Source organism: Protopterus annectens, chromosome 6.part0 (genome assembly GCF_019279795.1).
Source record: "Protopterus annectens isolate FY-2018-M chromosome 6.part0, PAN1.0, whole genome shotgun sequence".
Taxonomy (NCBI): Eukaryota; Metazoa; Chordata; order Ceratodontiformes; family Protopteridae; genus Protopterus; species Protopterus annectens.
In genome coordinates, this window is record NC_056737.1 from 1700677943 (window position 1) to 1700690102 (window position 12160).

Consider the following 12160-nt stretch of genomic DNA (forward strand, 5'->3'; position numbering starts at 1 on the left):
CCAGTGGTGAAAAATGTTGTTCACCACTGTTGGACTGGGAGACCACTTGTGAGGCAAGAGAATAGTTCTGCTCAATCTGTCCACTATCACATTGGAGCTCCCCGGAATGTGTGTTGCTGTGAAAAAGCGGTTGGAAGAAATCACCCACTGCCAAACTCCTGAGTGCTTCTCGACACAACAGGTAAGATTTGGTCACCCCTTCTCTGTTTATGTACCAGACTACTGTTCCTTAAGGGAGGACATCTTTGAATGCTTCAACGCCAACAGCACTGCCATCATCTCTAGTACACTGATGTGCAAGTTGGCCTCCAACTGGGACCATGTGCCTTGGACTGTTCTTCCCAGATAATGCCCCCCCACCCTGTCTGGGAAGCATCCATGGTCACTGTGGCTTGGGACTAGGGAAGAATGAAAGGATGACCCAAGAGAATTTGGCTGAAGTGTAGTCACCACAACAGGTCATGTTTGTAGCAAATGGTAATCAGAACTGGCTGAGAAAATGGTTGGTGTATGAGAGCCATTGGGATGCTAGTAGCCACTGGAATATCCACGTGATACCTTGCCAAGGGAACTAGAGTGACTGCTGCTGCCATGGAGCCTAATGTTTGAAGAATTAATTTTGCTGGGACCTGGTTATTGTGTAGTAACTGACCGACCTAGGATCTTATACGTTGTAGCCTTTCTGGAGGGAGAGATGCAATTCCCGAGATGGTGTCTAAGTGAGATCCAATCAAATCCAGTTGTTGAGTGTGTTGAAGTGTGGACTTTTCGAAGTTTATAGTTATTCCTAGAGATGTACAGAGATGTATGGTGTAATCTCTTGCCCGTTCTAACTGAAGCCTGGTGGCAGCAGTGAGGAGCCAGTCATTGAGATATAGAAATACTCGAAAACCTTGTAGTCTTAGATGAGCTGCTACTACTGCCATGCATTTGGTAAACACCCTGGTGGCTGTGGTGAGTCCAAAGGGCAGTGCTCTGAATTGGAAATGACTGTCTCCAAGCCAGAAGTGCAGAAACCTCCTGGAGCTCTTTTCCATTTTTATTTGGTAAAAAGTATCTTGGAGGTTGACAGAGCACATCCACTCATCTTTTTCCAAGAATGGAAGTACTGACTGAACAGTGACCATCCGGAATTTGGTTTGCTGAACTGCCTTGTTGAAGTGGCTGAGACCCAAGATGGGTCTCCAGTCCCCTGTTTTCTTGGGCACTAAAAATAATCCTGAGTAAAATCCGGATCCTTTCTGGTCTGGTGGGACCTTTTGGATGACTCTTTTGCTTAGCAGTTTTTGAATTTCTAGAACTGCTGCCTCCCTGAGACTGGGTGGTACATTTGGAGTTTTTTCTGGAGTTTTCGAGGTTTTTATAGAGAAATTATTTAACCTCTGGATATAATTCCCTGCACCAGTTTGTCCATTGTTAACATTTGCCAGGCAGATTGGTGCAGAGAAAGCCATCCCCTGACTGCCTCCAGAGGCGGGCAATTGGGCACCTATTCAGGGGTGCTGGTAGGAAGCTCCAGAGAAGGTCTCTCTGGATCCATGAATTTGCAGTCCATATCTGCCTTTAGGGTGATGTCTTCCATTGCTTCCCCCTCTGCCCTAGGAAAAGTCTTTGCCTCGTGAATCCTGGAAAGGCCCTTTGGATTTTTTAAACCACAGTCTCCCACTCCTCTGAATCCTAGAGGATGGTCTCTAAGGAGTGGAGAAACATATGCAACAGCAGAAAAGGTCTTACCATCCTTTTCACATCTGGCTAGGGTATTCTTTACTTTGGGACCAAAAAGGGAAGATCAGTCAAGCGGAGAGTTGACGAATGATGCTTTAAATGGCTACAGAAAGTCGCACAAGCGCATCCAGGAATGCCTTCTGATGGCTAAGCCTGAACCCGCTGACCTAGTCGTCCCTTCAGCTGCATGGGTAACGAGTGTCATGGCTGAGTTAGAAATTGCTTCTAGGGTTGCAAGCTGAGAAGTAACTTTATCTCATATCCCTTCAGCCACTGTTCCTTCGAGGGTACCTGAGAGCTCCTTGATCAGATCCCTCTGTAGTCTTGTAAAGTGTGCCACATAATTCACGGATCTTAGAGTAAAGGTCAATGAAGCATAAACAAGCTTCCCAAATCTATTCAAAGTCCTAGATTCCTTGTTAGGAGGAAGGATAGTAGGACTTGCCTTGGCAAGTTCCTTTCTGGTGGCTGCCACTACCACCCAGGGCATAAACAGGAATTCCTTTGGCCCAATGTGGTTCCTCCTTAGGGGCTGATAATACTCGATCAGGTCTTTTAGGGATTGGATCTATGACACTGCACATCTTCCACTCCCGTTGAGTGATCAGTTTAATGACATCATCAGCAGATGGAGAGATCTAAGAAGTAGAGGGCTGGGCACGAAAAGCCTCCAGGTATACCTCTTCCTCCAAGGAAGGTTGGGAGGAAGACCAGCCACCCCTCTGTTTCAGGGTTCTAGGATGTCCCCAAAGGAAACAATCAAGGGGTGACCTGAGGGAACCCTCCCCTTCATCAAAATCAGTAGCTTCAGTGAAAGACTCATCTAGAGAGTCCAAGTGCTTCCTCTTGCACTTTCTTTTTGTAGGGACTTCATCGGGGGGATGATTTGGGGAAGTATCCAAAGAGAGACTACTAAGGTAGGTACTACCTGAGACTTTTGGGCCCTCTGTCCTGAGGATGAGACTGATGGTAGCTCAGGTTGAGCAGATACAGAAATCTGTCCCAACATGGATGGCAAGGACTATGAGCCTCTAACAGACAATCCCTTCTCCATAATCCAAAAGGCTGGACCACCACAGAGTGTTAGGAGCCTGGAATTGAAATAGACTCCTTCGGAACCAGGGTCATACCTTGCACAGAGGAGGCAGCCCCCGGAACAGAAGCCTGGGTAGATGCTACAAAGGCCGAGGCACCAAGAGACATGGACGGTTCCGAAGGAACTGAAAAAGTACCATGTACCTCGGACCTGACCACAGAGTCTCGACCCCGGGAGGTCTCTTGTGCAGAAAGCTTGGAGGTACTCAAGGCAGTTCTTGGAACTGGAGATGAAGATGCTACTGGAACCGAGACAGTCGGAGCTGGGAGAGTCAGGATCAAGAGCTCCAAAGGTTCAGCAAGAGTTGGAGGAGGAGGGTATGGGGGTATGATAAAATGAACGCTTCCGACTCCGTTGTGGCTTGGAACCAAAGACAATGTCCTCATCACCAGCAGCTGATCCACCAGTCTCATGATGTCTGCCTCTGAGCGACTTTTAGTGGCTTGAACAGATGCAGTAGAAGGAGATTTAGGGCATCTCACTTCTACAAAAAAGAGAGTCTTTAAAAGGGTCCATAGATGGGGAATATGATGTTCTTGGGAGCGGAGGCAGCCCTAATTGCTTCGGTAATGATGCATCAGTAGGTGCCGCAGTAGGTGCCGAAGAAGAAGCTGTCAGCTCCGAAGCCAATTCAGAAGTAGTTCAAGTCAGATTCCCTGGTGCTGAAGAACACGTCAGTACCAAGGAAGATTTAGGTATTTGCCTCGTCGGTTCTAAGGACCTTGAAACCAAGGAAGGCCTTTTCTTTGAAGCAGGTGATGAAGAAGATGAGGAAGTGCTAGCCTTTGTCCTGGACTCAGAAATGGCCTCATCAAATTTGGATTTAAGGAGTCCTTTCAAAATTAGTTGTTTCATTCTTTCCATAAAGTTCGGGTTGAAAACCCATGACAAATTGCAGTTTTCCTGTAAGTGTATTTTTCCAAGGCACTACACACACAGGGTATGCCCGGGGCATTTTGCCCTCACATTTTTTAGACCTCTTAAACCCAGAGATGCCCATAGAGGGTTCAGAAGGAGAAAGTTTTTCCTGTTGCTCAGCCATAGTAACTGGAAGAGATTGTCAGCAAGCACAATACAGAACAGAATGAGAAAATTTTTTTTTTTTTTTTTTTTTTTTTTAAATAGGTAGAAAATTGGTAGAAAATACCAACAATGGTATGTAAGAATACCTTAAAATGGTAAGCAAAGAGAATAGAAGGAGTACCAACGATGGTACTGGACAATCTCCCAACGGTAGAAGAAAGACAAAAGGGGAAAAATTAGCTGTGATAAAAAAGGAGAAGTGGGTAGAAATACAACGTTATAAAGAGAAAATTATTGAAAAACGAAGTGTATGCGAGCTTAAGTATAAGACCGTGTCAGTTCCAAGGTTCAGAACCAAATCCACTGTCAAGGATTGTGTGAAGACTGACATCAGATCACTTCTTTATAGCTTAAATCAAGGGCATTAGTCTAGATATTCACCCTTATAAAAATGAGAGAAAAATCATAACTCTACATATAATCAGTGCAATTTTACACCCCACCCCAACAGTCTAAAATCACACCATATTAACATTAAACTTGCTTTAGTTCAGCCTTTTTCTTGTTTTACACACAATATACATTATCTGAGGCATCTGCAAACTTCTTACAAGTAAAAAAGTACTTGTTTTCTTTAACATCTTTAACACACACAACAGTCACAGAAGAGACTCCCCCACAATTAAGATATCTCCATTACACACTACACAAAACTGCTTTACTATACATAGTATAAATTATTCTAGGATTTTTTAAACAGCTTTATTGAATTATCACTTAAGACAAAGGCAAACAAACATTTACATAAAAGAAAACAACCCATGTTAACATGTTCACAGTTATAAACAATGTATATCACATGCATTCTTTTATACAATTTATACCATGAAAAGTTTCATACAAACACTAATAAGAACAAAAATGTTTTATTTACAGTTACTTTTTTCCCTTTTAGCATCCCTTCTAAATATTAATGACGTAAAGTTGGGTATATGCTTTACAGTCCACCCACAAGTCTTTCTCAGCCACTTCTTAATGCAAATCCATATTTCATAAATGTGACTGATGCTTTATAGTCTCCTATTTATTCACTAACTGCAGTGCTGCTGGTCTTCTTCCTGTTTATTTCCAACACCAGATTATGGTTCAAGTCCAAAGTACTCCTGATTCTTCTAGTCAAATCATGTGCTTTTTTTTCTCTCTCTCAAGCATTTTCTTTTAGAATACTGAAAAAAGTTTTCACTGGCAAAATCTCTCTATGAGCTTTACTGCCAGAAGAATGAGAAGCAGTCTCCTTCTGTTTTCTGGCTTGCTTTTTGTTGGATAAATGTTTTGAATTTCCTCCCTAGCCTGTTCTGCATTTAAAAAAGTATTTCATGCTCCAGGAAAAAAAATATTCTGAAGACAGCTGGATTCAGCAGTTTCAACCTCACATCTACCTTTAGACATTCTCTGATTGCTGGGAGAACTTGTTTTCTCCTCTGTGTTGTACAGTGAATATTTTTACTTTTCCCTTCCACCACACAGTTTTGTCAGGATCAACTCTTTTCTGCTTGTATGTTTGCATCTTTACTAATGCATGTCTTGACTGCTTTTTCATAGCCAGGTTTGGAAGCATACACTCGATGTGCCCTTTCAATTAACAAACCCTGCTGTGGAATATCAGTCCAGTTGCTTATTTGTGCTTTCATAAAATTAATATAGTCTTTTCCTTTCAGTTTCTCTGGTACAGCAGAAATTTTTTCTATGCAAGTTCTGTTTTCTAACTCTACTATTTTTTGAAAAGCTCTTCTTGAGAAGCCTCAAACTCTTGGCAGCCGTTTCTTCATTTTAACCTCTGATTCTTGCAGTTTTATCAGTTCATCTGTACAGTTAGTTACAGATTCTTCTATTTTTCCAGCCTTTTGTTATTTGAGTTGTTATACTCCTTCAATGTTTCAGTTATTTTAATCACCGCTGGCTCTGAGTACAATTATTTATTTGTTCCTCTAAATTACTGGAAGCCATGTCTTGTACTACAGCTGAAGTTTGAACTACTTTTTGCTGAAGATCTGCAGGGTTCTTCATAGCCAGTGTTTTCTCTGCACCGTTTCTGGTTGATTTTCTTTCAGGTTCTCTAAATTTCTACTTTTCTAGCATCCAGGTAGTGTACGTACTAAACAGCAGCTGAATTTTACTCAAATTAACAATATTAGAGGCTCTTCTCTCTCAGGTTTTTTTTATTCGCAGTGGAAGAGCAGAAACTAAGCAGTCCACTTTACCTTGTATTTACTTACATTTATTCGTACTATCCTGTACTCACTGTAATACAATGCCTTCTCTTGTTTGCTTTATCACATACTTACTAATGGTAATACAACTGGTTTGTATTCATCAATGCTTACATGTTCTACCTCACACTCATTAACACAATGTATAAAATAAACATTCTTTGTAATTTTTTTTCTTTACTCTTGGGCTGCAACTGAAATAGGTAATTTGGAAACAGTCCACTGCCCCAGTAAACAAAAAATTAAAATACTTTAATTAAAATAGAAAGACACAGTATACTGGTTGCATAAACAAACTATAATGCTAGCAAGTGTTTCAGAAGGAAGGAGACTTCTATCCCGCAGAATACTAACCATTGGTGTGTTGGCATCGCCTAAAGACTGCAGGTTATATTGGAATGGTTGCCCATTTTGATCAACCAGCTGCAAGTGATCAGGCAAGGGCTGCATCTGAGGCATCGGCAAGGTAGCATTCTGGGGCACCACTGAATTATCTGCAATATGCACTGTTATAGGTAAAATCTCAGAAGGATCATTCTGTCCAAAAGCAGGAGCACCAGCATCTAGGCAACTTAATTGCTTCAAAACAGAAAAAGAAAAATGCAACAATTATTATCAGCAAAGAAAACAAAATTTTTCACAAACTGTATAACAGTTAACTGAAATTTTTATAACGTAATCCTATAGTAAGCAATGATGGTTTTGAATACAAGTTTTTCTTTCGATGTAGTTCTAGCTAACATTCTGCTCCCATTTTTTTAATTTTAAGCACATTTATTAAATTATTACTTAAGACATAGGCACACACACAGTAACAGAAATGAAAACAAATCATACTAAACATTTTTTCAATTTACACGCAATATATATTATGGGGGAATTTAATAAAACCTACACGGTCTCATTTTCCATGTAGGCATCATGCCACGCTGCTTACATGAAAGTATGCAAATGAGTCAGGTAGAGTGCTCCAGCAAGCAGATAGGCAGATCTATATGCCCCGTGCCAGTGTCCATGGCGTACACGGAAAAAGTCAGCGTACAGGAATGTAGACAGACAAAAGGGGTTGTAAAAATGTAGGTAGATGGACAGAAATAGGTTCCATAGGTTCACAGGACGATACTAGACTATTGGCCTAGAGGCCCTTATAAGGCTAGCCAAGGATTTTACCTATGTTCCCACAAAGTCAGCACCTGCTTTCACTGTCCAGCAGGGACAGAGGCGGGATCCCAGGGGTATATTTTCTGTTTCCCATCCAGTCGTCCAGGTTCCTCTAAAAGAGGGGCTAGTGAGGTACTCTGCTTGACATGGAGAGGAAGTCTATTCCATAGATTGAGGAGTTGTTGGGACACAAATCTTTCCTGCCAACAAGTTCTATTAATGTCACAGACCAGGTTGCGACCTTGCATGTGGGTTACGCAAGTGGAGTTTGACTTACGGATATGCAGCAACTCCATCAAGGCTGAGTCTGAGACAGCCCTGTATGCCAGACACAGGTCACCTCAGAGCAGTCTGTATGAGACGGAGTAGAGGGACAGGGATTTTAGCCTATCTGTATAGGATAGGTGTTTGAGACCCAGGATTTTCCTGGTCAGGAACCTCTGTGGTCTCTCCAACTGCTGCATGTGCTTGGCAAGGTACACGCCGAAGGGGGGCATTGTAGTCCATAATGGGTTTGATAAGGGAGGAGTACAGGGATGTTATGACCTCCTTGTTCCTGGATGAAATACCCTTACTTATGAGGTGGGCCATGGAGAAAGCCTTCCGTACAATGGAGGCAACATGGTGGTCAAAAGTCAGGTTGCTATCAACCTGGGTGCTCAAGTTGCTCACGACTGCCTTTGTGCTTAGTACATTATTAATGTGATAATTAGTGGGGACACCATTTTCCCCAAAGGGGATAATGATGCATTTCTTTGCGTTCAGTTTGAGGCCATGCTTCTGGCACCAGTCATTAGTTTGGTTAAGGCTCTCTTGGAGGATGTTCAAATCACTAGGGGAATTTATGACAGTACCCAGCTTAAAGTCATTTGCAAACTTGGTCAACCACAGACCCCTGGTTTTGGCCTGAACCTCAGAAAAGTATATCCCAAACAGTAGAGGCCCCAAGACCAATCACTGGAGTACATCGCTTGTTACGGGTCTACTACTACAGGTGGCTCTCCCCATTTTGACTGAGTGGGTTCTATCAGTGAGCCAGTTAGCTACCCATCTGGTAACATATGGGTTGGTGCCTAGCTGGGAGAGTTTATCTATTACGCCCGAGTGGGGAATAGAGTCGAAGGCTTTGGCTATGTCAAGGTAGGTGGTGTGCACTGTCTTGCCCTCATCCATTGCTCTGGTGACGGTTTTGAAGGCGGCGACCAAGGTTAACAGGCATGAACTTCCTTTGATAAAACCAAACTGTGTGGGATCAAGCATTTGGAGGTTGCCAATTTGTTTATAAGGTCTATGACAATCCACTCCATGTCCTTGCAGATCAGGCTAGTTAGGCTGATAGGCCTATAACTGCCTAGGTCAGTGGATACTCCACCTTTGTGCAGAGGAATGACAGTGGCTGTCCTCCATTCTGCTGGGATGAAGCTGGTGCACATGCTTTGGTTGAATAGGGTGCCTAGTGGTGCTGTGGTGCTGACAGCTCTTGGCTGAGTTGATGTAGGACACTGCCAGAGATGTTGTTGGGTCCCATGAAGGCTGTATTTTCTGCCTTTGAGACAGGATTAATAACCTGCTCCCTGGTGATGAGGGGAGGGGGGCATGTACTGGGGATGTCCTGGTTTACTGATGGGAGGGACGGGGGGGTGAAGTTTTCACTGAACTTGTCTGCCAGCACATTGGCTGTATCTATGGCATTTGTGTATGTGGTATTCTTGACCACCAATTCAGAGCAGATTTGGGAGTTACCTTTGAGATTGCAGACGTATAGAAAGAAGGCCTTGTGGTTATCCTTAGTGGATGTGGCCAATTTGGACTCAAAGTCAGCCTTACAGGATTTCACCAGTGACCTTATTTGCTTGTTCAAAGGAGAGATTGCTTCCAACTTAGCACCTGCTCCTTCTTGGTCCTGGCAGCAATTTTTTCCTTTTAGTATAGAGTCTGTTTATTGCTGCTGTCCACCAGACACGTTTACCCTTTCTTGAGGAAGATGATTTGGTCCTGTCAGGTATTGCCGAATCCATGCAGCTATATACGTGCTCATATATTTTTTGGTGTAGGCTTGGACATTAGTGCTTGATTAACTAACTTTGGGTGACATGATGCCAGGGAACCCTCTTGGGCTAGGCTTATATAGGCTCTAGGGCCGATAGCCTAGTACACACCTAAGAACCTATGAACTGAAGCGATGGTGGCTATGAAGCTGCTTATACCTGCTCTCAAGAGGCTGTAGTCAGCTTTGGAAAAGTTTTTTTGTTTGACCCTGGCAAGGGGGGTAGGGGTCAGGGAGATGGTGACTTTGAAAGTGATTGCTTTATGGTCAGATCTTACCAAGAAGGATGACACTGTAGGAGTGCTACAGTGGCTACTCATGTTGGTTAGTACCAGGTCCAGGATATTTTCACCTCTTGGAGGGATGTCGACCAGTTGATCCAATGTATTGGCACTGACGAAGTAGAGGAATCTCTGGGCATTCATGTTTGAGCTAGAATAGGTCTTCCACTCTATGGTTGGGTAGTTTAAGTCACCCAGGATCAAGGTATAGGGTTGAATCTTGATGGATTCAAGTAAGTCCAGATAGGTGAAGTGGGCCCTCCTGAGTCATGGTTGGGGGTCTGTAGCTAGCTATGATTTGAACAGGTGTTTTTTTTCAATAGTTAACTGCACTTGGAGTGTCTCCTGTGTGTCATACTATTTGATCAACTTGGAAGTGTGTACATCTTTGATAAATATTGAAACTAAACCTCCTTTGGCTTTGTAGCCCTTTATTTGGGATCTGAAAGTATGGTAGGACAAGTAACCTGTTTAAGGCTGGGGTGCTCTCGGCAGCTTTGAACCATGTTTCTGTGACTGCACAAATGTCACCATCTTCCAGGGTGAGGAATGCTTACAATGAGTGCAATTTCATATTACGACTCCCTAGTGTTTAGCAGCATGACCTTTAAATTTAATTTAGAAGAATTTTTCACGTTGGTACTTTTATCCTCATGACTAGGCCTAAAAAAGGGCACAATGGGGGAAGCAAGAGCCTTTGCCAGAAGCCTGAAGCCCAGGGGAGACAGATGAAGACCATCTGTGGCAAAGCATTGTGGTCTGTCGATCATGTCCTCCCAGGCTGTCAGGTACTGGATCCCCTTGGAATGACACCAAAAACTAAGCCAATTGTTAAAGTCAATCATTTTCTGTTTGTACTGAGGCATCATTCTGGGTGACAGTAGGATGCTACTTAAGGCTACGGAAATACTTGCCTGGGACACAAATTCAGTGAGCTCAATCATGTCTCTCTTCATATAGTCCAGAGAGGTATGTCTCAAGTCATTCACACCAACATGGACTATGACAGAGTCATAACAGTACCTGCTGCTGAGAGACTGGATTCTAGTACCTGACAAGCAACTTACCATGACTTTCCCCTTGTGTAGCCTGGTGAGGGGTACATTTGTGTGTCTCACGATAGAGTCTCCTATGACTACTATGTTGGGTTTGTGGCTGGGCCTTAGAGGCTGTAAGACACAGGCATATGTACTATGTGTGGTGCCCAGTGTGGTGGGTTGTGATGTGCGTGTATGCTTTTGCCTCGGAGGTCTCTTTTGTTTAGGTATGTTTTTGCTGACAACCTCCACATATGTAGGAATGTACTGTACAGGTGTGGGTGGTGTTAAGAGCTGTGGTGTTTTTGCAGAAAACTTTCTCAGTGCCAGATGTACTGGCTTGTGATTGAGACAGCAAGGATTCTATGTTCTTAATGTAATTGCATCTCTCACATATTATGTTCCTAGGTGGTAGAAGATGAGGGTTCTCTGTGTACATGAGGCAGTTGCTACACTGTCTCAGGATGCCCATATCAAACAGACTAGCAGGAGAAACCACAGGAAATTGTCCGTCCATGGTTGTCAGAATCTGTGGAAGAGAGGTAAAGGATGTTAGAGTGGGTACTATCAAAACAGAGTACCTATAGGTGTGAGTAGAGCTGGATAAAATCACAGCAGTTGCAAAGGAGGGCATCAGTTACACAGGAGTGCTGGTAAGGGAAAAAATGCAACTGAGATACCTTGCAATGAGTTAAAGTGCAGCGGCAGTGTGCAATGAGCAAACAAGCGCAACACCCTGCAAACACACAGGGTTTAAATACCAGAAAAAATGGAAGAATCTACTTCAAATTACTACCAAATCCTGCTAGCCCCTGCTCTTTCAACCAATCACTTGTGCTAGAGAAGGTCAGGCAACGCTGTTACTCTCACTAACAGCGAAGATAAGACATTACCAGTAGAAGATGGCTACCAGAAACACAGGAAACTCAACAAGCAAAACAACCAGGCCTGGATAACATCAGTCCTCTATCCAGACTATGCTACCTGACTAGAACACAGAAACCTCACAATACATGCACAGAAAAGCAAAGATAAAGCACTCACAAACAGAAAATGCAACTCTCAGTATGAAAAAGCAGTTTACAGTTAAGTAATTCAACAAAAGTGCAATTACAGTAATGAAACACTATCTAGAAATGAAAATACAATTAAAACAGTATAAAACAGAACAAAAATGCAGTGAAACAGTAAAAAAAAGCTTTATAACAGTGCAAAATGTAGTAGATTAGCTGTATAGCACAACTATAAGCGTTAAGAAGTGCAATTCAATGAAATCAATGTAAAAAAAAAAACTTATTCTGCCCTTGGAGCCTCAGGGAATTTCTGCTTTGTCACAGTGATGAATCACCACTCCTCAGCACATACAGATATGAGTGAAACTATTCACCGTGTGTCTGACAAAATAAGAGAAATACGTTAAAATATTTTTTTTCAATAATCTGTGCATGCTCGCACAGCGCACCGCAGTGAGCAAACATGCTTCAAAAAAAGAAAAAAAGAAAAAAATAAATAAAAAATTG

The 12160-nt window shown here is 42.7% G+C and overlaps 1 protein-coding gene across 2 annotated transcripts in view; it reads right to left on the reverse strand.

Moving 5' to 3' along the window:
* CARF (calcium responsive transcription factor) overlaps window positions 1-12160 on the reverse strand; it is a 2518000-nt gene that overhangs the window by 2019801 nt on the left and 486039 nt on the right. For both annotated transcript variants that reach the window (XM_044075092.1, XM_044075091.1), the window contains exon 4: window positions 6469-6693. In XM_044075092.1, the coding sequence (XP_043931027.1) occupies window positions 6469-6693 (225 nt within the window). The remainder of the gene's footprint in view (window positions 1-6468; window positions 6694-12160) is intronic.